The sequence below is a fragment of the Camponotus floridanus genome, unplaced genomic scaffold, assembly GCF_003227725.1.
Source record: "Camponotus floridanus strain SB8 unplaced genomic scaffold, Cflo_v7.5 scaffold189, whole genome shotgun sequence".
NCBI classification, from domain to species: domain Eukaryota; kingdom Metazoa; phylum Arthropoda; class Insecta; order Hymenoptera; family Formicidae; genus Camponotus; species Camponotus floridanus.
The window spans coordinates 42,816-66,604 of record NW_020229313.1 but is presented as its reverse complement, the minus strand read 5'-3'; the positions used below and the strand labels follow the sequence as shown (position 1 = coordinate 66,604).

The following is a 23,789-nucleotide window of genomic DNA, read 5'->3' as shown; positions in this document are numbered from 1 at the left end:
TGTCATCTAAATTTAATTTTTAGCTTTAGATATACAACATATTCCAAAAATTGAAGAGATAAAATAAATCTGATAAATATTATAAAAAAACAATTATGTACATCACACGTAGCAGCAGAAGTAATATTAAAAATAATATCAAAATATATACAGGATGTAACTGAAAAAACGCCCACGGAGCAAATAGCGTTATTCCTGATTAACAATCGTGTCGAAAAGTCCAGAACCATTTTTTTCTATAATGCTTAATAAAGCGTAATTATTGAGTGAAGTTGCGCCAATAAGTACCGACCTTTAGTCTCCTTGTCGAATTTTTTTTAAGAAAACGCTTTTGATGGAAGAAATATGATTTTTAATGCAAATTAAAGTTTTTCACATTATTACAACGCATAAGAATATTAGGTGCTTTCTCAGTTACACCCTGTATATATATATATATATATATATATATATATATATATAATAATATAAAAAAATTTTAAATAACAAAAACGTAATATCAAAAAATTTATTTGTACATAGAAAAAATGCTTTTTATTCATTAAGAGTAAAAATAATAATTTTATTTCAGATTTATATAAAACAGGCTTAATATATTTTATTTGTGATAACAATACAAATACACAAGTAAAAATAAATATTAAGTTAAATATATTAATATCAAATTATATTAATATTAAATAAATAAATATAAAGACAAAAATATTATTACAATTTAACTTGAGCATCATAATTTTCTTTATACGAGAATGTTTGTTTTTAAAAAATTATAATCTGATCTGTTTCACGCGAAAACTTTAAATGATTATCATTTAATTTTGTTTACAATACATTTGTTTTGTCTATTTTATCAGTACGGATTATGATGTATTAACGATGAATATTTTATAAGATAATAAGATAATCAACCTCAATCGATGCTTGTAATAAATTGTTGTCTCAAGATCATTATTCAATGATAATGTTAGATTACAGAATTTAAAATATTATAAATAAGCAATATATCTTCTTTCTAAAATAGAAAAAAAGAAGAATATATATTTATATATATTCTTTGTTCTATTTTACACACACACATATATTTGTGATATTTTTTTGCATTACTTTTTTCAAAAACTCACATAAAGCAAAATATTGCGCTTTCTATTTTCTAGTATAACTTAAAATGAATTGTGATCAATAACGATTTTTTTTCACTTTTAAAATTGTGGTTAATGGCGATCTTTTTCATTTCTCTGGTCAAATATTTGTAAATCAATTCAGTTATTTATTTAGATAACAAACTAACAGAAAATGTGAATATGTTAAAAAAATATTGCATAAGATAATAAAATTTTGACAAATTCTATAAAACACAAATAGTAATGGATTGCGAAGAAATTTGAGACGATCTACAAATCGATGAATTTGAATCGCATTGGCAATACTAGCGTGTTTGTAATTTGGCTTTTGTACTTGAGCGGTTCGTGATGCCATTCAATTCGGAAATTTCGTATGATCTAGATAAAAATAAATGCATATTTGAAATTTTTTTCCAGGTTATATAGATTTATATATAAAATAGAATAATTTAACACCTTAGTAAAAAAGAGATAATATAATTGAAACATTAATATAATTGAAGCATTTTTCCAAGAATAATTTAAGTTAAATCGTACACAATATTATAGAGATATCATTATAGAGATAATATTATAGAGATTGTCTTTCTTGTAAATATATTTATAATTCTTTATTTTTTATTAAACAATATTACTATTTGACTTTTCGATGAATTCTTATGTATACTATTTTTCCCCGCAATCTTATGGAAAATTAAAATTTTTTACTACCATAAAAATATTAAATAAGAGAAAAATCAGAAAATACTATATAAAAAAATATTAAATAAGAAAAAGATCTCTTCAAAAAGGGAATAAGAAAGTTAAAAGAAAATAGAAACTTTGACTGATAATTGCGTTATGTGTAAAATTTCACTTATGTTTTAATAGAAGACAATGCTTCTGTCCATTTCACCTCGTTGAAATATTTAAATTATATTGCTAGTAAAAATTTAACTTTTGATTAACGTTGTTACTTCTTTTTAATAAAACATATATCATTTCAAATGCAAAATCACATAATATGATTAATTGGATTCTGAGGACAAATAAATTAATATAGAACAAAAATTTACGAACTGTCAAGAGCAATGTTTCAAGTTCCATCTCGGCGAATCTTCGACCAATACAGGTGCGCATACCATATCCAAAAGGCATGTATGCATAAGGATGCGGCTCTTTGATTAATGGAAATTTAGTTTTATCCCGTAACCATCTCTCTGGTATGTATTCGTGTGGTAATGGAAATTGTGCAGATTCCATTGAGATCAATGCATGACAGGCAATAACGTCCATCTGACATTATTGAATGATGCAATACACAAATAATTTCATTATTCAATTATTTCACAACATGCAACAAGTTCAATTCCTCTTTAAATTGTAAAAGATTAATATAAATTTATTTAGCGAATTGAACTTCAGAAACAAGCAAGTAATTAATATTTCTCTTTTTTTGTCTAAATTCAAGCGAATTTTGTTTTAATATATAGAACACTTTAATTTGAAGAGTTTAGTTACACAATAAAATGTTTAATGTTAATAAATATTTCATATTTTTAATCAATGTGTCCAAATATATTTCAAGAAATATATTTGGACACATTGATTAAAAATACATTAACATATTTATATAACTAATAAATGGTGTATATGAGATAAATATTTTTAATTCTAAAAAAATTGATAGGATAAAAAAAACGTACTCCTGCTGGTATTCTATATCCTTTTATAGAAACATCCTTTTGCATAGTTCTTTGAATGCCAATAACAATAGGAAACAATCGCATAGATTCTTTAATACAGGCCTTGGTATACGTTATTCGATTCAGTATATCATGTGTAACAAGCGATGTTTTGCTCGGTAAAACAGACATTACCTCTTCTCTTAATTTTTCTTGAGTCTTTAAATTATTTGCAATATAATAGAGCAAACCGCCAGCCGCATTGCCAGTCTATAACACAGATCTTGTTTACTTAATTCTTTGTGACTTTTATTAATTCTATTGAATTCTACTTAATCTTACATAATATTTGATGTGATTATATACATAAATAATATACCTGCTCTCTCTATTTTTGTTTGTCTTATTCAACAAAAAATTTATCTCTACACATACATGAAGAAAATTATAAGAATTTATTTTTATCATTGTTTTATCATTACTATAGCCACTTTTCAGAAAAAGAAAATAATTCTATTTAGAAAAGATCGAGCTATACAGAATGTCCCAAAAGTCCCGGACTGGTCGAATATTTCATAAAATATGCACTTTAGAAAGAAATGTTTCCGACAAAAGTTGTGTGGCTTGAAGGGGGCCATCAGATAGTGGCAATGATTTGACCTTGGAGAGTCATTTGAAGGTGACGTAAAGGTCACCTTCAATTTCTTAAATGGAACTTCCTATTTTTTTATTATATATTCGTGTAGCTTTTCTCGAGAGCTTTTCAAAACACTATAATAAAGTATTTCTTTATTGAGTACTTTTCGAGTTATGAGGCTTGAAATCATTTCTTAATTTTACATAAACCATAAAATATCTAATAAAATATTCATTTTTCGATTATCTCACCTTAATACTTTTATGTACAAAATAATGAGAGAAATCAATTGGTGTAAAGAAAACACATAGTTGTTTTAAAAAAAAATATGTAATTGTCAATAGCAAATTACATTTTTTTTTTAAACAACTATGTGTTTTCTTTACACCAATTGATTCCTCTCATTATTTTGTACATAAAAGTATTAAGGTAAGATAATCGAAAAATAAATATTTTACTAGATATTTTATGGTTTATGCAAAATTAAGAAATGATTTTAAGCCTCATAACTCGAAAAGTACTTTATGAAAACTAACTTAATTATAGTGTTTTGGCAAGCTCTCGAAATAAGCTACACGAATATGTAATAAAAAATAGGTAGTTCCATTTAAGAAATTGACGGTGATCTTCACGTGACTTTCAAATGACTCTCCCATGTCAAATCATTGCCACTATCTGATGGCCCCCTTCAAGCCATACAACTTTTGTTTGAAACATTTCTTTCTAAAGTGCATAGTTTATTTATGAAATATTCGACCAGTCCGGAACTTTTGGGACACTCTGTATATTAAAAATTAATTTGAATATTGGAATTAGAATTCCCGCACATTACCGTGTCAATACCCGCCAGTAACATATCCAATGCCATTATATGAGCTGTTTTTTCGTCGATACGCAAAAGCTTCTCCAGTACACTATGATTTTGCGAATCTATACTGTCTGTCTTCTCACGAAGTTTCTCCTTAGCGCGTTCGATATATTTAATAGAAATTCTAAAATAAAAAATAAATAGTATACAAATGTGAAAATATGACTTTAATAGCATTTATGAATTGTGCTTTAAAACTTGTCATTATTTAAATACAGGATAAATTATATAAGCAAAAAGTTTAAAAGTAAAAGTAATGACAGTATATTCTACAAAAAATAATTAGCATCGGATGCACACACATATGCACGATATATTATTGATATATTATTGATAAATTCTTGCAACACATAGTACGATATCGGAAAAAAACATATTACAGAGAATTTGCGAATAATACACATTACATAATTTTTTTATTAGAGCATAGTTTTTTATATTTACTCATCAAATGTATCCAGGGCATGAATCAACTTCTTGAGATTTCGCGTATTGTATATCTTCCACAATGATGGCAGGTTTTCCAAGCGATACATGAGATCGAATATGTCTTGTACGCAATTAATCATTATTTGTGGTTCCGAATTCATGGCAAGATTGGGCTTTAAACATCCTAATCGATAACCCAATGCGATTGAACACATTGCTATTTGTTGTATAAGAGTAGATCAGCAGTTATAATTACAGGTATATAATTCAGTATAAAAATAAAGTATATCTATAACTTTTAAGTATTTTTTGTCGAATGATCGTTGATAAAAATGAATTATAATGTTAATATTAAATTAATGTTTAATATTAAAATCCATTAAAAAATGTACAGAATCGCATATTAAATTATATAATATGTATATCTTATCAAGAGAATGTATTATTACCAGTGTTTGCTGGTATCTAGATAAAATGATCTAGATAATCATCTAGATAAAGAAATGGATCATCTTTATCTTTAACTAGATGAAGAAATACAAAGTATCTTTATCTTCATCTAAGATGAAAAATATGTCATCTTATCTAAAAATTGTCTAAGATGACGTTTTCATTATGCAAAAAAGTTTTCCAGGTATGCTTCTAAAAATCTATCTAAAATATCTAAAATATATTTTTTATATTATTATAATTAATATATTATAAATATATTATTATTATATTATTAATATATTATAAATATATTAATATATTATAAATATAAATTAATAAATAAATATTTATTATATCATTTATATACCTTTTTGCTATTATTTAAATATTCTTTAGGAAAAAAGAAAGAATATGTGTTTATGATTTTAATATTGCATTTATAATCTGCGTCACATTTTTTACAAATATTTATAGTCTTATAAAATAAACAAAAATATTTAGATAATTATCTAGATTATCGTAATAATTATCTCATCTTTCAACTAGATTAAGTAAAAGCAAAATCATCTTTATCTCATCTAAGATAAATTTACGAATTTTTATTTTTATCTAGATAATTTTGAAATTATCTACAGCAAACACTGATTATTACATTATTATATTAAATATTGAATATATTGTATATCTTTTATAATTATATATCATATACGTTATATACAGGGTGTCCCGAAACTTATAATCAATCTTTCAAAGACAGATTCCTGGGATCATCTGAAGACGATTTTTCCTCAACGAAAATGTCGAGGCACTAATAATTTTCGAATTAAGTGATTGGAAATAAGGGGTTTTTCGTAAACTAAGCTTTGTAGAAATAAAATATTAACAAAACCACATTCTTCGATTAATTTTAAATAGAGTTTACTTTAGTTGAATTTTAATTTAAGGCTTAATTACAAAGATATATGATGACAAAAATCGGGAACATGCAAAAAATGATGGCCTTCATCGACATTTCCGCTGAGGAAAAATCGTCTCCAAATGATCCTAGGAATCTGTTTTTAAAAGATTGATTATGAGTTTTGGGACACCCTGTATATATATATATATATATATATATATATATATATATATATATATTGTATGTATAATTGATGTTCTGTTGTTTTTGTATATATTTTTTTTTCGAAGAGAACAATAAAACATCAATGGCATAATAGGTATTTCACAATTCATTCGCATAAATGCATATACATATACTTACATTCCAAACTCCATTTATACAATTCATTCATAAAGTTATTTGGCAATTCTAGAGTTTTAGGATCTCGCAATGCTCGTATCTTTTCTATGAATTCGATGGCCACTTCACTGATTTGCGTGACATGCGTTGTGACTGTTTGCGGTTGCATCATGTGCGGGTTAACTTTTGTGCGAAAATCGCGCCATATCTTTCCTTGACTGGAAACAGCAGAGAAAGAAAGAATTTTTTTCCAATAAAAGAAATAATATTTTATGTGATCTAATATTATTATGCTTATTTATTTATAAATCTGATTTAATTTCTGTCATTTTATATTATTATGATTTGAAAGTAATAGTGTGGCAACATTTTTCTTAAAATAAAATATTTAAAAAAGTAAAATTAATCTTTAATTTGTATCATATGTTTAATTTTGGTCTACAGTCTATCATATATAATTACTAAAATTCCAATATTATAACATTATAAATATACAGGGTGAGGAAAAAGTATGGAATTAAATTTTTCTAAAATTATGCATTTTAGAAACAAATGTTTATACAATTCATTCATAAAGTTATTTGGCAATTCTAGAGTTTTAGGATCTCGCAATGCTCGTATCTTTTCTATGAATTCGATGGCCACTTCACTGATTTGCGTGATATGCGTTGTGACTGTTTGCGGTTTCAAACAAAAGTTGTAGGGTTTCAAGTAACGCATTATGTAGCAATATCAGTATATGACCTTGAACAGCACCGTCAAGGTCACATAAAAATCAGTTCAAATTTTTTAAATGGAATCCCCTATTTTTTATTACACATTCTTATAGCTTGTTTCAAGAGCTTTCCAAAACACTATTAAAGTGTTTTTTTCATTGAGTACTTTTCGAGTTATGAGGCTTGAAATCATTTCTTAATTTTACATTTTACATTTCTTAATTTTACATAAACAATAAAATATTTAATAAAATATTCATTTTTTTATTCTCTCACTTTCACACTTTTATGCATAAAATAATGTGCAGAATCAATAGGTGTAAAGAAAAAACATTTTTGAAGAAAAAATATTTTATTGTTTATGGTTTATGTAAAATTAAGAAATTATTTCGAGCCTTATAACTTGAAAAGTACTCACTGAAAAAATACTTTATTATAGTGTTTTGGAAAGCTCTTGAAACAAGCTACAAGAATATATAATAAAAAGTAGGGAGTTCCATTTAAAAAATTCAAAGTAATTTTTATGTGACGGTGCTATTCAAGGTTATACTGATATTGCTACGTAATTCATTACTTGAAACCTTACAACTTTTGTCTGAAATATTTGTTTCTAAAATGTATAATTTTCGAAAAATTTAGGGGTTTCTATACTTTTTCCTCACCCTGTATATGCGTATACATACATATATATATATGGATACATGTTGCAATTTTAATGGTCAACCGTGAATAATTTTTCTCAGAAGTAATAAATAATTTAAGTTATCACGAAAGATGAATAGAAAAAAAGAAAGAAGAGAAACAGAGAGAGAATGTGATAAAAATTTTTTAGAAAGAGGTTTGTGTTACAGATAATATATTTGTAAAGATAAAATTTTAATATTTGCAATTTACTGTTTATTAATGCAATGTTAATTAAAAGATTTCTCTTTTTTATCACAAATAATTATATTGTTATCAAAAATTTATTGTACTGACTTTACTGCAAGACCATACTGTCCATCGAGATAGATATGTTTCCTATTTTTACGATAGTAATGTAAGGTTTCTAAAGCAATTCGTATCGGTGAAGTGCTTGTCAAATGATACATTTCTTCGCAAAGTTGCGGACAGAATAGAAAGACACATGATCGACGATTCATTAAGCCGTCCAGTTTGACGATGTTGCCATACTGTTCGTGCAGTATACGTAATTGAGTCATAACATCTGCATTACTGTATTCACCTACATCATTTTCATCAATAAGTAGTTACTTTGAAGATGCACGTAGTTTAAGAGAATGAGAAAGTATATATGTTATATTTGTACAATAATTGTTACCCTTTTTGAATTTAATAAAATAATAATAATAGTTAATAATAGTTAATAAAATAATAATTAGATAATAATAGTTAATAAAATAAATAATAATAATTAATAAAATAATATATGCAATATACAGAATGTCCCAAAAGTCTCGGACCGGTCGAATATTTCATAAACTATGCACTTTAGAAAGAAATGTTTCAAACAAAAATTGTATGGCTTGAAGGGCGCCATCAGATAGTGGCAATGATTTGACATGAGAGAGTCATTTGAAGGTGACGTAAAGGTCACCTTCAATTTCTTAAATGAAACTCCCTATTTTTTATTACATATTGGTATAGCTTATCTTGAGAGCTTTCCAAAACACTATAATAAAGTATTTCTTCATCGGGTACTTTTCGAGTTATGAGGCTTGAAATCATTTCTTAATTTTGCATGAACCATAAAATATCTAGTAAAATAATCATTTTTCGATTATCTTACCTTAATACTTTTATGTACAAAATAATGAGAGAAATCAATTGGTGTAAAGAAAACACATAGTTATTTTTAAAAAAAATATGTAATTGTTAATTGCAAATTACATATTTTTTTCTTAAAAACAACTATGTTTTTTCTTTACACCAATTGATTCCTCTCATTATTTTGTACATAAAATTATTAAGGTAAGATAATCGAAAAATGAATATTTTACAAGATATTTTACGATTTATGTAAAATTAAGAAATGATTTCAAGCCTCATAACTCAAAAAGTACTCGATGAAGAAATGCTTTATTATAGTGTTTTGGAAAGCTCTCGAGATAAGCTACACGAATATGTAATAAAAAATAGGGAATTCCATTTAAGAAATTGATGGTGATCTTCACGTGACTTTCAAATGACTCTCCCATGTCAAATCATTGCCGCTATCTGATGGCCCCCTTCAAGTCATACAACTTTTGTTTGAAACATTTCTTTCTAAAGTGCCTAGTTTATGAAATATTCGACCGGTCCGGGACTTTTGGAACACTCTGTATATGATATTGTTAAATAAGTTCTCATTAAAACAATTTTATATTGGAATAAATAATGCAAGTAGGAGTCTGATTAACAGATGTAGAGAGAGAGAGGAAGAGAGAGAGAGGAAGAGAGAGAGAGAGAGAGAGAGAGAGAGAGAGAAAGTGAGAGGGAGGGAGGGAGGGAAGGTGGGAGGGAGGGAGAGAGGGAGAGAGAGAGAAAGAAGAAAGAAAAATATATCAATCTTATTTTTATTTTTACTTTAATATCCTTTCAATCTCTTTCTATCTCTCGGTCTCGCACTCGCATCTAAAAAGAGAACATTGCTATTATTTCTTTAAATGTTATTAACTTTTAGTTAAAGAAATTTTTACATATGTTGAACAATAACAATAATAGGAGATCTAAGATAAATAATCAGAGAAATAACAAAATTTAAAATAAAAGTAATCAAGGCTCTACTTATTCAAAATTACAATTAGTTATAATGGATTTGTAGAGCAAGAAAACAAGTATATTACAAAAGTTTAATTATGTCAAGAAAAATACATTAGGATGAGTCTATGTCGACGGTGACAATAATACCGAACAAGCAAAAACATATGTGCGTTATTAAAGGCGATTTCGATCGATTTTTCGATCCTCTTCAGCGCAATAATATAATAATAAATAAATACGAATTAAAATTAACGGAATTAAAAGTTAAAAATTATAGTCTAATAAACGCATTAAATGTGGTTGTCGGATATCAATACATCAGCGCAATAATATAATAGTAAATAAATACGAATGAAAATTAACGGAATTACAAGTTAAAAATTATGGTCTAATAAACGCATTAAATGTGATTGTCGGATATCAATACATAATGTCAAAAAATAAATAAAAAGCAAAATGAAAACGGAAAAATTTTGTTATACTCAATTGTAGAGACATACTAAAACCATGTGGGCCAAAAAAACCATTGGTATTTTAGACGTGTATCGAAATATCCAAGATCTTTTCACATTTATTTCCAACTGGAGAAATTACTGTAATTCACGAGATCACTTACTACCATGAAAGCACACCCACTGGCAAATAAACTAGCAGGGGGCCCACATGGTTTTAGTATATCTCTACAATTGAGTATAACAAAATTTTTCCGTTTTCATTTTGCTCTTTATTTATTTTTTGACATTATGACTATGTATTGATATCCGACAATCACATTTAATGCGTTTATTAGACCATAATTTTTAACTTATAATTCCGTTAATTCGTATTTTCATTCGTATTTATTTATTATTATATTATTGCGCTGAAAAGGATCGAAAAATCGATCGAAACATTCGCCTTTAATAATGTATATATGTTTTTGCTTGTTCGGTATTATTGTAATGTCACCGTCGACATAGACGCATCCTGATGTATTTTTCTTGACATAATTAAACTTTTGTAATATACTTGTTTTCTTGCTCTACAAGCCCATTATAATTAATTGTAATAACAAAATTTGTTAGAGATTATTTGTTTAGGTCCTTCATGCAATTCAAAAGACACTAAAATTAAAGTAACAATAAAATAACGTGTCACATATTGTCCTATAAGTATTATACGACTTGTATTTGCTATTAATTATTAATTTTTCTAAAATTTCTCATTATTTATTAATTATATATAGAATTATATGTAATTCATTATTTGTAATTCATTTAAACCTTATGCTTAAATTTAAAATCGCTTGATAAACAATATTTTTATTATTTCAAATATTTTTATTAATTTTTATTATTTCAAATATAAATTGATCAAAGAGTTTTTACCTATATAAGGTATGAATCTAAACCAATTGCCAAGCAAAGACAATGCTTTTGGACCAGGAATATTTTTAGTCGGCCATATATATTGCGGTTTGTTTTCTATGTTTGTTATTTTACTATCCACTGAACATCCTTTGATCGACTTTGCGCGACTTTGTACATTTGATGACAATCGGAAACCATTAACCGTTTCACGAATAAAAAACCTGATATGCATCATATTTTTTATTAGATGCTCTTGACTTTGTTCTGTAACATATCAATATCTGTTTATATCAGAAAAATGTTGATAAATGAGTGATTTCGCAAGATTATTATTTTAACGCATTCATAATACATAGTTAATACTATGTTGACATTTTTATTTGAAATATATAATAAACATATAAAATTACATATTTTATTTAATAAATGTATGACGAGAAGTATTTATTTAGATAATAAAGAAATATCTAAAACTGTCGAATTGAAAATTTAAGATAAAAATAATGTTAACGCTTACTCATACACAAATATAATATTAAAATTGAAATCAATATGTGTTCATAAAATGCATTATACATCCGCGTAATTGTTGACTGTTAAATTGGAATAAAATGCATTTATATCAAATATGATGAAACAATCTTGCATGTGAACGCATACCTTTTTTGTGTTTCTTCCGTCTGTAAAAATTACGACAATTTTTTAACATAGATATTCTTCTGCTTATCTTTCTCACTTTCTACGCACTGAACAAGAACTGGCTTCCTAATAGCACAAAAGGCCAAAAACATTTTAAAGATATTTAAAGACGGATACAAGACGTCTTTAAGTTTGTTTAGATGTTTTTTAGAGACGTGTCTGGGTTGTTTAATTCTGTTTATCTTTCTGTTGATTTTCATTATTTTAATATTCGTCATGTATATAATAACGATTTCGACACAAATTCATTGAATCATAATATAAACAGATATAAATATTTGACGAGGTACAAAAATAAGATCGAAATCTGATTTATCTTAAAAGCAGATAGTTAAATAAAATATTAAATTTACAAAAAAGAGAGAGAGAAAAAACAAATATATATATATATATATATATATATATGTGTGTGTGTGTGTGTGTGTGTGTGTGTAATATTAGTTTTATTTATCTTTATCAATTATTTTCAAAAACAGCTAAATTTCACCTTTTTACAAAAAAAAACAAAAAATTAAGAAAATAATATAAGTTGAGAATGTTAAAGTATTAATTTTTTCTATTAACTGATATTATCTGTTTTTTAATTTTAATACTTCCACATTATCAATTTCTTTTGTATTTTAAGTAATTTTTGTTCTTATAAAAAAAAATTTAATTGCCCTTTTGAAAATAAACAATTTCATGTTTTTTAGAATTGATTATTTAATTATATATGTTACAGAAGTTTACATTACGTAATTAATAAATACATAAAGTAATTTTAAGTTCATTTTTTTATTTTAAAAAATAATTTTTAAAAATTTTTACACATTTTTATGAAAATACATATACACGTATTTATTAATATTTCATAATATTTATATAAATCTCATATAAATATAAAATATATTATATTTATAATGGAAATAATACTTTTGAATTTAATATTAGAATTCATAAAATCAAAATTTTTTAACAAAACAGAATTACCAAGATTATGTCTAAATGTCTAATATTTAAGTACACATATGAATCTTAAACTTGACTTAAAGAAAAACAACAATTTATAAAAATAATTATACATTCCAACAAAAGAGAAAACTAGAAAAAAATGATTATTATTTATTTCTGAAAACTTGAAGTGTTTTAGAAGTAAACAATAATTATTTTTAAAAATGTCAAATAAGTCATTTTTTATCTTTGGTACTTAATATTGCACTTAAGTTGCACTTAAAATAAAATTATCTTTTACTTGCGAATATGCATTAAAAATAAAACTTCAAAATAAAATTGCACTTAAGTTGCACTTAAAATAAAATTATCTTTTACTTGGGAATATTTAAAATAAAATTTTTTTGTACTTGTAAATCTTACGAATTTTTTTCTTTTGTTAACTGTTTCTGTCGTTCGATAGATTTTACAAGCCAATATTTTATTACAGCCTCTATCATCGCTTCAGAGCAGCCATGCGTTTTTTGTACAGCAGATAATATTGCTGAGCAAATTCGAAGATTAAAAAAGTTACGTTTTCCTTTATAACCTATCCAACTATAAGTCTTAGACAAATCATTAGATATTATTCTTGTTAACACGCGTTTCACCATCTGTTTGTAGGATGTTCCTCCAATTTTAATAATTTCCGTTACCTAAAATACAAATTTCTAAATTTATATAAATTCTAAGTACAATAAAAATGCATCAGTAAATAAATTTACTTACAAACTTTTTGAAATTATTGTCTTCGATTAGAAATTCTTCTATAGCTTCTAATTCTTTTATTTCTTTTAAAGGAAAATTATAATTTTTAAATATAGACTTTTCATTTGATATAATTGGTTCATCTTTTTCAGAATTTGCTTTCATCAATAATACGCTCAGATCCTCTGAAATTTGTTGTTGTCTTAGATTAATTATTTGCAATTGTCGTAATACTTGTTTTTTGAAATTATTATCTGAAACAAAGTACAATATTTCTATAACATACGTTTTTTACAATTAGGAATGTCCATTGTCAGATATAACAAACATTAATGTAAACTATCATTATAACGTACATTGAAGAAAAAATACATAACATCTAGCAAATATTTTTTAGTAAAAATAAAAATAGAATATAATATATAATATTACCATATAGATTATCAGATGGTTTTACAGATTCAAATGAAGATTTATTGTAAGCAGATGTTGAAGGTAACTCACAAGCGTTTTTTTGTTCGTGATGTTTTCTTACTGTAATTGATTGCAAAAAACGACTTTTTTTGCATTTAGGCATTATTAAATTTTAAAAATAATACTATTATAATATAATATAAGGCTGTACCAAAATCTGAAATTGAAACAAAATTCAAGCAATTTAAATTTAAAGTAAAACAAATTTTCTTTTAAATGTACAAGAATAATTATAGAATTTTTTCTGGCAATGGCTGCGTTCAACAGGAAAAGCTGCTTTGCAACTGTTGTAAAATTCGTGAATCTGATTGGTGCATGCTTTTAGATTCAGTCAAAATTAAGAACATACACCAATCAGGCTCACGAATTTTACAACAGTTGCAAAACAACTTTCTTTGTTGAACGCAGCCAATGACAAATAAAAAAAAAGAAGAAATAAACTAATAAAGTAGTTTTTTATTTGTACTTACTTTTATGCTTCGTGTCCTAATGACCCAGTGTGTAATAATTCAAAAAGAATATTAGAATATAGATGCTTGAACACTGTAATAAAGAGAATTTTACATGAAGAATAAGAAAATAAATAGATACAATAGCCAGTAAACATCAAGTAATAGTTATATAATTGTTATTCGGTGTTTGCTGAGTATGTATTTTGTGTGATTTTCTTCAAGCATAACCTTAAATGTACTGAAATATATTTATCCTGAACTGTTAAAAGAAAATGTAAAAAATATTACTAAAAATATATAGAAAAATATTCTTAAGTTTTATTTAATTTTTGATAAAATAAAATTAATAAAAGAAAAGAAATAATTACCTCTAATTAAAACGCTATCATTTCATGTAAAGCACATGGCAAACATGGCCAAACATTTAACGACACATGACGACACATGACGACAAAAGACGAAACCGCTCACGAATATGGCCGCTTAAAGGCTTGTGCGTATGGTCTTAAGGGTTCTTTTACACTTAATTTAATTTGAATTTTTTCTATACTCCACATGCGCAATAAAATGTGCAATGAATAAATTCAACCAATATTCTAAGAATATTCTTCTCTATTAGAAATATATTATTTACAATTTTAACATTCTATGTATATTCATATAAAGATGCATTTCCACATACTGCTGGAACAAATAGTTGAAGCGACAGATTTGTCGCTTGTAATCCAGCAGCTACAATTTTGTAGTTTAGATTAGAGACCCTATAAAGAGAAACTCGCCAACTCATTCTGGACTCTAATTGGCTGGAGTTTTCATCGTCCAGGAAGTGCACATGGTGCCGTCCATATTACACCATTTGTGCACCGTTTACACTATAAAGTCATATCAAGACATAGGCCGGTATTCATAGTCCGATCTTATATTTGAGATCGTCTTAAGTTCGAGCTTGAAAAGCTACGCAGCTATTTGATTGGTTGAATGAGGTCTTAAGTCAACCTCCAAGCAGACTTAAGACGATCTTAAATATAAGATCGGACTATGAATACCGGCCATATAGTATAACCAAGTATAATCTGTTTACGAGTGTTCATGTATGTACATTGATATGTATAATTATAATTTCATATTGATATTTATATTGTGAACATTCATATTGTGGTAAGTTAATTATCACATCTAAGTAAGATTATAAAAAAATTTTGAATTAATAAAATGTAAAGACGCTCTATAATTAAATAAATAATAGGTAAGTTAGAGAGATACTTTTTTTCATCAATAATATTCTTATCATAGATTTGAATTTTACAATTTGCAATGCCGCATACTTGCTGCGCACCGAGGTACTTTAATAGAGGGTGTTTACGACAATTAATCGGATCTTTGATCGGATTGAGCAGTGGTACTCAGCGATAGACTTTCTAAATTTCCCTAGACTAATCCGGATCAATAATGTGGGTGTTTACGACAATTAATCGGATCTTTGATCAGACTGAACAGTGGTACTCAGCGATAGATAGCTTTCTAAATTTCCCTAGACTAATCCGGATCAATGATGTGTCTCTGAAGTAATCGAATTAGATTAACAACTTATTCTTATTTTATAGAAAACATCTTATTCTAGTAAAATACATTTGTTTATTAATATATATTTGATAAATAAAGATATATTAATTAAAAGAATAATAAAGTATCTTCTATAATTTCTTATGATGTTTTTCACAATTTTTTCGATCAGCTCGACCGCAATTTCTTTCGATGATTGTTAATCTTAGAGAACCTGTAGAAGAGAGAATGAACAACTGATCATGTGATCAAGCCTTTTCATAATTGGCTGGCAGAAAATGTATCAATTTTAGCTATTGCGACGCCAATGCAAAATATGATGACACACAAATAGGTTATATCTCGAGCATAAAAGATGTCAAAGTCGACTGATTACTTAATAATAATCATTTTTAAATAGAATTTTTTGCTTATTATAAAAGTTTTGATAAAATAAGAGGTAAGTGTTTATTAATAAAAATTATAAATAAACTTTGATTTTAACAAAGGTATGTTTAGACGTGTCGAAAGTATATATTTATTGTTAGCAGGATTATTTTTGTAATAAATGTTGGAATATCTGTTAATTTGATGACACAAAATTTGTTGTCAGTTAATTTATTGTTTTATTACAGGAAACGTTATTTACTATGCCGTCGAGTTGCTCTGCATACAAATGTTTTAATAATAGTAATCAAGGATATTCTTTATTTAGATATCCGCAGGATAAAATATTGAAGCAAAAATGGATTGCTGCAGTTGGAAGAGGCAAAAATTCAAAAAGGTCAGAAGAAACAATTCTAAAAGGATTAGGCTTACGTTTTACTTGCGGCACTACAGGTTACAATTATATAAGAGAAGTTATTGCTCCTTTTCCTTCAGTCAGGACCTTACAGCGAAGAGTAGAAAATATCTCTTTTGAAGCAGGACATTTGTCAGATATTTTTATTCTACTAACCTCGCAAAGTTTTTGAGAATTACTGAGTAACCAATTTTTGCCTCTTCCAACTGCAGCAATCCATTTTTGCTTCAATATTTTATCCTGCGGATATCTAAATAAAGAATATCCTTGATTACTATTATTAAAGCATTTGTATGCAGAGCAACTCGACGGCATAGTAAATAACGTTTTCTGTAATAAAACAATAAATTAACTGACAACAAATTTTGTGTCATCAAATTAACAGATATTCCAACATTTATTACAAAAATAATCCTGCTAACAATAAATATATACTTTCGACACGTCTAAACGTACCTTTGTTAAAATCAAAGTTTATTTATAATTTTTATTAATAAACACTTACCTCCTATTTTATCAAAACTTTTATAATAAGCAAAAAATTCTATTTAAAAATGATTATTATTAAGTAATCAGTCGACTTTGACATCTTTTATGCTCGAGATATAACCTATTTGTGTGTCATCATATTTTGCATTGGCGTCGCAATAGCTAAAATTGATACATTTTCTGTCAGCCAATCATGAAAAGGCTTGATCACATGATCAGTTGTCCATTCTCTCTCCTAGAGGTTCTCTAGTTAATCTAATTCGATTACTTCAGAGACACATCATTGATCCGGATTAGTCTAGGGAAATTTAGGAAGTCTATCGCTGACATAGAGCTTATACTAATGGAGGGGCTATGCCGCGCGCAAGAAGGATCGACAGAGAGGGATACATTTTTCTGTCTCAACTGTGGCCATAGGTCCGTAACTAAGTGATCTGGTACCCTGTTTAATTTTATTTCTTTGTATTTATTTTTTTGTAAAAATTTCTTTGCTGCAACATCTATTTAAATTTTTTTGTATTAAAGAAAAAATAAGAATATTTAAAAAATAATAAAACTGTTAGGAAGATTGAATTAAATAAACAATACATTTTATTAAGTTTTTAAATTATTTATTTTATGTTTATTCATTATGAAATAATATTAATTTTGTCATTTTTTAAAAAATAAAATTGCATATTAAATATTTTTATTATCAATTACAGTATTGGCTTAGTGAAAAAGTTATTATATTTTTTGCATATGTTTTTAATGTCGAAAACTTTTTCACTAATCTAATAAATATAAAAAAATCTACAAATTGTTCAATGTATTTCTAAATAAATGTATGTCACTGATTTAAGTACATAATGTAAAAAAATGTACAAATTTATGATAAAATAGATCAATCTTAATGTACCGTTAATCCATGAGCTACATTTTCAGAAATGAGATTCTTCTGTTTCAGATGTAAGATCAAATCCTGTAATGATGAAACTTTTTTAAGCAATCGTCTATTTTTGTCTTGTAATATCTTTATTTTCTTTGCTTGCTTATTAGTTTTTTCTTGTACTAATCGTATATTCCGCATAGTTCTTCGAGGTGTAGAAAAATGTACTGCTGTGAGATCTCCTATTCTCGCAGGATGCCATATTTTATTAGGAATGTTGGGCATCTGTGCATCTTCTAATTGTCTATAAAATTTACAAATATAACATATAATTTTTTTAGCAAACACATTTAATTAAATTTCAAAAGTACAAAACATACCGCTTTGATGATGTTTCTGATAAAGATAAATTATCTTCTGTATTGGTGTCCTTGGTGGATGTTCTTGGTGATGGCGTTCTTGATAAATTACTTTCATTACATGGAATGGTTAGTTCACTAAAATAATTTATGCAATAAATGGTATTATTAGATAAATATAATAGTGATTCTTATGGATTAATTATAAAAAAATTACATATACATACCATGAAGAAGATACAATTTCATGTGTGCAATCTTGATTCTGTGTAGAAACCACATTAATATGTTGACTATAAGTTTGGTCGACACTGTGTTATAAATAAAATTTTATTATAATATCATTTTTGAACATATTATGTATATTTTATTATGTATAATTTTCTTGAATCTTACTTGTTATTTGTTGTTAAATTGTCCTGAATCCATGAAAATATTGATGGTATCGCTGATGATTTTAATAATTTTATACCATAATCTCTCTTTGGTATAAAACAATTTATTGTAAAATGTTTAGAACATATACGAGCTGTTTTAGATACAGGTTGCTGTACCTTACACGCTATTTCCCAAGCTATTCGAAAGTTTGTTGCCTTTGGAAATCTAAACAACATAAATTTATATTCATTTCACATCTATTATAATTTATTTATTTACTTATAATATTTTAGATGTATTTTATTACTTTATTAGTATACTTACGCATGAAACGATATTGCACTATTTTTATCATATTGTCTTTTACAAATATAGCATTTCATTACCATGTTAAAAAAAGCAGTAACAAATCAGCAGTATCAAAACAATTAAAAAATCATATAAGTTTTAGGTTATTTTTCCCAACTCGTAATTGTGTGCTTCTCCTCTTACGTGCTGGACACGGAGTGGGGGAGCCACAGTTGAGACAGAATATATTCACCTCTCTATTGATCCTTCTTGCGCGGGCTTGCCTATGGTTAAGATATAGGCAAGGCCTCTCCATTAGTATAAGCTCTATGATCGCTGAGTACCACTGCTCAGTCCGATCAAAGATCCGATTAATTGTCGTAAACATCCTGTGTCTCTGAAGTAATCGAATTAGATTAACAACTTATTCTTATTTTATAGAAAACATCTTATTCCAGTAAAATACATTTGTTTATTAATATATATTTGATAAAGATATATTAATTAAAAGAATAATAAAGTATCTTCTATAATTTCTTATGATGTTTTTCACAATTTTTTTGATCAGCTTGACCACAATTTCTTTCGATAACTGTTAATCTAATTCGATTACTTCAGAGACACATTGATTCGGATTAGTCTAGGGAAATTTAGGAAGTCTATCGCTGAGTACCACTGCTCAGTCCGATCAGAGATCCGATTAATTGTCGTAAACACCCAGAGACACCTCCGATTAGACACAGTACAATTGGACACAACTGGCTTTGATTGGCTAATCGTGCTTGATCGTGCTGGTTACCCTAGGCATCGGTCGATATGATTGGCTGTGTCTAATCGTATTGTGTCTAATCGGGCAATCTCCCTTTAATAAACCTGATGAAGGATATGCGTTGGTGCGGTTTCCAAAAGAAGAGCAGCATGATTAAATGCTGTTTTTGGTAAGAACGCGTTAAAACGTTCTTTGGAAAATTTTAGATTGTGTGAAGTAAGCATACATCATAAGAATGTTGTAACGGCTAGGCCGTTACTAGCGCACGACACAGCGCGGCGCCATTTTTGGCGCCAAGCGCCGCCGATTGAGCACCTCGACCGAGCCGCGGAATTGGGAGCCGCGGGCTGAGAATCGCGTCCTACCCCACTACTACGCGCATGACCGCGTGGGGATATCGAATGGGGGTAGCTAGCCGGGTATATAAGGCGGCCGCTCCGGCAGACCGGTACCTATTCCTGTCCCGACTCTCGGGACGCTAGAAGCCACAGGGCGCACCCTGGGCATTTGAAGCCTACCGAACTCCTCTTCCATCCTTGCTTCTGGTCCAGAGCACGGCCTTAGCCGTGCCCGGTCGGCTGCATCCGACGTCCAGAAGCCCTCCGTCAAGCCACGGACGATCCAGTCCAGGGTACGGGGCTCCCGTATTCGGTCGGTTGGAACCGACGTCTGGAATTGTCCGGCTTACTTCCGACCCACTCTCCGTCGAGCCGCGGACGACCCGGTCCAGGGTACGGGGCTCCCGTACTCGGTCGGTCTCAACCGACGTCCGGACGTGTCCGGCTCGCATCCTGGCATCCGTACAGCCGTTTTCACGGCTCCTGGAACAATTAGCCGTTTTCGCGGCTCTTGGAACAACTAGCCGTTTTCACGGCTCCGGTAACAACGCCCCCCCCCCCTACGGCCTCGGGCTACGTGGACGAGCACCGCACCTGGGGAACGACCGCCGCCGTAACGCCTGGAGGACAGCCGGATCCACGGTACCTGAGGAAACCACCGCAGCTCCTGAGGACAGCCGTACCCACGTTTCCTGGACAACGACCGCCCCACCCGTTCTGCATATCTCACGGCCCTCCGCGGAATAAGATTGTTTTGAAATAAACTGTTCTTTCTTTTTCCTCCTACCAGATCCTCAACCGACCTTTCGTCACGGTCGCCCGTTAAACTGCTCGTCCGTCGTCCGCGTATTATTCTGGGGGGAGGTCCTGCTTAATTACCCTGGTCTAGAGCCCGGTTGCTACCGGGCCCGGTCGGTTGCTACCGACGTCCAGTATCCCGACGTACCACGGGGCACCCGTGTACGTCACCCGGAGGACGGGTTCTCCTGTCCTCAGCCGACCTCGGTTGGCAGACCCTGCTAGGCCCGTGTCCGTGTCCTCCGACACGAGACCACCCATTAGGACTTTCGCGTCGCGACATCGCTTCTGGGGGGTCCTGTTTAATTACCCTGGTCTAGAGCCCGGTTGCTACCGGGCCCGGTCGGTTGCCACCGACGTCCAGTATCCCGACGTACCACGGGGCACCCGTGTACGTCACCCGGAGGACGGGTTCTCCCGTCCTCAGCCGACCTCGGTTGGCAGGCCCTGTTAGGCCCGCGTCCATGCTATACCGCACGCGACCCCCTTGGTTTCTCCGCGATCCGCGTTCGAAAGAACCGTCCGCGCATTTGTAGCATAGTTTTTGTAAATATCTCGATTAGTATTAGGTCATACCCGTTAGCTCTTAGATTTAGTATAAGTGAAACCGCATCCGTGGCTCCGTCACGGCTTCCTGTAAAGGCCAAACCTAGCATACTTGTACGGGTCTACCGCCCGAAACTTTCATCTATCTGTTCTTTTTCTTAAATAAACATATTTTCGCCCAGAACTGTGTGGTGCTTTGCGAGCCTGAGCCTCCCCTTCTCCCGAACCCTGATTCCGGCGCGCCGATCCGCGGCGTCGGGAAAGGTGCTCCGTTACAATGTTATACAGGATTATTCAAATAAAAGTAGTTTTAAAAATGTTTATTTTCAGGTACACTTTGACCAATCTGATTTATTGATAGTGGGTCGCCGAAAAGAAATAAAAAAAGGTGCAATACCATCACGGTTTTGTTAATGTCCTTCTGTGGATTTTTGTGACAAATCGCAAACTAATAAGCGAAAGAAAAAAGGAACTCATGTGCGCAATATTAAAAAAAAATTGGATTCAGAGAATTTAAATCAACAATATATAGAACATTCTTATAGCAAATTGCAATCTAAGACACAGAAGAGAGAAAAAACTCTTGTGAATAATGTTAAAACAAGACTTGATAATCACATTTGTCAAACAGGTAATACATCCGACCATCCCTGTACCTCTATAAGAAATGTAGTTTGTCCAATAATCAATCATACAATAGAAAATACTGCACAGTTATTCAAGAAGCAAGTGCGTATGATAAATCATTACTATAATTGCCCATTTACACTTCCGTTATCAATTAATGAAATTAAAAAAAGATGTTCTATAGAGAAAAATGACATGTCAAATTCTGAAAACATCTATTTGTCTTCAGATGTTTCTTCTATTAAAAGAGCTGTGCGAAAACTTAAAAAAGAAAATGAAATGTTAAAGAATGTTAGAAATGTTATGGAACTAATTCTGCAGAATAAGTTTAAATTTTATTGAATTTAAATAATATTTTTTATAATAGTTGTAAAATATTTTTATATAATAAAATGTGAAATTTTTGTAAACTATTATTAATCTTTTAATGTGTGTTAAGATATTATATCAATAAAGGATAATAAAAATAAACTTTATCAGAATATATTTATATTTATTTTATTATTATATCACATACTATATTATCATATAAATACTATATTATATATTAACATACCCTACTATATATCACAAACAAATTATTACATATTATATCACAAAAAAATAACATAATTAAATAAGATGCTCATTTATTATTGCAGTACGTAAACAATATGACTTTAAATAAATTAAACTTTAAAAGAATATTAACAAACGATGTTAACTCTTTGGCATTAAAATTTGGCACAATATTTCATTGCAATATATGTAAATATATATATATGTATATATATATATATATATATATATATATATATATATATATACAGGGTCTACCAAAAGTGTGGAAACCCCTAAATATCTCGGAAAATATACGTTTTACAGAAAAGTGTTTCCAACAAAAGTTGTAGGGTTTAAGAAGATCTATATACTGATTCTATCAGTTTGACCTTGGATGGCGTCGTCAAGGTCAGGTCAAGGTCACATTGACTTTTTTAAATGACACCCCCTACATTTGATTGCATATTCTTATAGCTTAATTCAAGAGCTTTCCAAAACACTATAATAATGTTCATTTTTATTAAGTACTTTGCGAGTTATGAGGGTTGAATGATAGAGTAGCGCCGGTATTAACATTATCCAAGGTGTACTACATGGAGGTTACTCGCTCGGATTTGCATCTGTTGTGTGTGTGATCCAGCTAACTAAGGCAAGATCGATTCCTCAACATATCCTCATATTTCGCTGAAGTCAAATTGCCAAAAAATTGCTCCATAAAACGTGTATGAAACGTCTCGTTAGTTCCTTCATTTACCGCTATGTGACGCACTACATGCAGTCTAACTCGCATTTAAAATTCAACTAAGAATGTATAAAGCTATCAAAGAACGAGCACCTTCTAACTTCAGCTTTGAGCAAGCAGAAATTAATTGTTATCGTCCAAATACAACGTACGATTAATTAAAATTAAACGTTTTAAAAATGGCTGGCGACTTGTCGGAACGT

The 23,789-nt window shown here is 29.2% G+C and overlaps 2 protein-coding genes across 2 annotated transcripts; both read right to left on the bottom strand.

The window, feature by feature from the left end:
• Positions 1-1,217: 1,217 nt before the first annotated feature.
• Positions 1,218-12,098, bottom strand: LOC105250963 (probable cytochrome P450 12a5, mitochondrial). Its single transcript, XM_011257384.3, has 9 exons — positions 11,859-12,098; positions 11,217-11,462; positions 8,086-8,332; positions 6,413-6,609; positions 4,735-4,936; positions 4,255-4,414; positions 2,807-3,055; positions 2,181-2,396; positions 1,218-1,499 (listed from the first exon to the last, which is right to left on the bottom strand). The coding sequence occupies exons 1-9, from the start codon at positions 11,905-11,907 to the stop codon at positions 1,392-1,394; spliced, it is 1,674 nt and encodes a 557-aa protein (XP_011255686.1). The 5' UTR covers positions 11,908-12,098; the 3' UTR covers positions 1,218-1,391.
• Positions 12,099-13,074: 976 nt separating this feature from the next.
• Positions 13,075-14,988, bottom strand: LOC112637647. Its single transcript, XM_025407784.1, has 5 exons — positions 14,869-14,988; positions 14,519-14,591; positions 14,007-14,205; positions 13,596-13,828; positions 13,075-13,522 (listed from the first exon to the last, which is right to left on the bottom strand). The coding sequence occupies exons 3-5, from the start codon at positions 14,149-14,151 to the stop codon at positions 13,247-13,249; spliced, it is 654 nt and encodes a 217-aa protein (XP_025263569.1). The 5' UTR covers positions 14,152-14,205; positions 14,519-14,591; positions 14,869-14,988; the 3' UTR covers positions 13,075-13,246.
• Positions 14,989-23,789: the final 8,801 nt, after the last annotated feature.

Excerpts from the sequence above, each read along its gene's own strand:
- LOC112637647 (XM_025407784.1), bottom strand. The coding sequence starts at position 14,151 with ATGCCTAAATGCAAAAAAAGTCGTTTTTTGCAATCAATTACAGTAAGA. Across the intron at positions 13,829-14,006 it reads ACCATCTGATAATCTATATG|ATAATAATTTCAAAAAACAA; the intron begins GTAATATTATAT and ends ACTTTGTTTCAG. Across the intron at positions 13,523-13,595 it reads ACAATAATTTCAAAAAGTTT|GTAACGGAAATTATTAAAAT; the intron begins GTAAGTAAATTT and ends TTTGTATTTTAG.
- LOC105250963 (XM_011257384.3), bottom strand. The coding sequence starts at position 11,907 with ATGTTAAAAAATTGTCGTAATTTTTACAGACGGAAGAAACACAAAAAA. Across the intron at positions 6,610-8,085 it reads CAGTATGGTCTTGCAGTAAA|TCAAGGAAAGATATGGCGCG; the intron begins GTCAGTACAATA and ends TGCTGTTTCCAG. Across the intron at positions 4,937-6,412 it reads GTATAAATGGAGTTTGGAAT|CAATGTGTTCAATCGCATTG; the intron begins GTAAGTATATGT and ends TACAACAAATAG.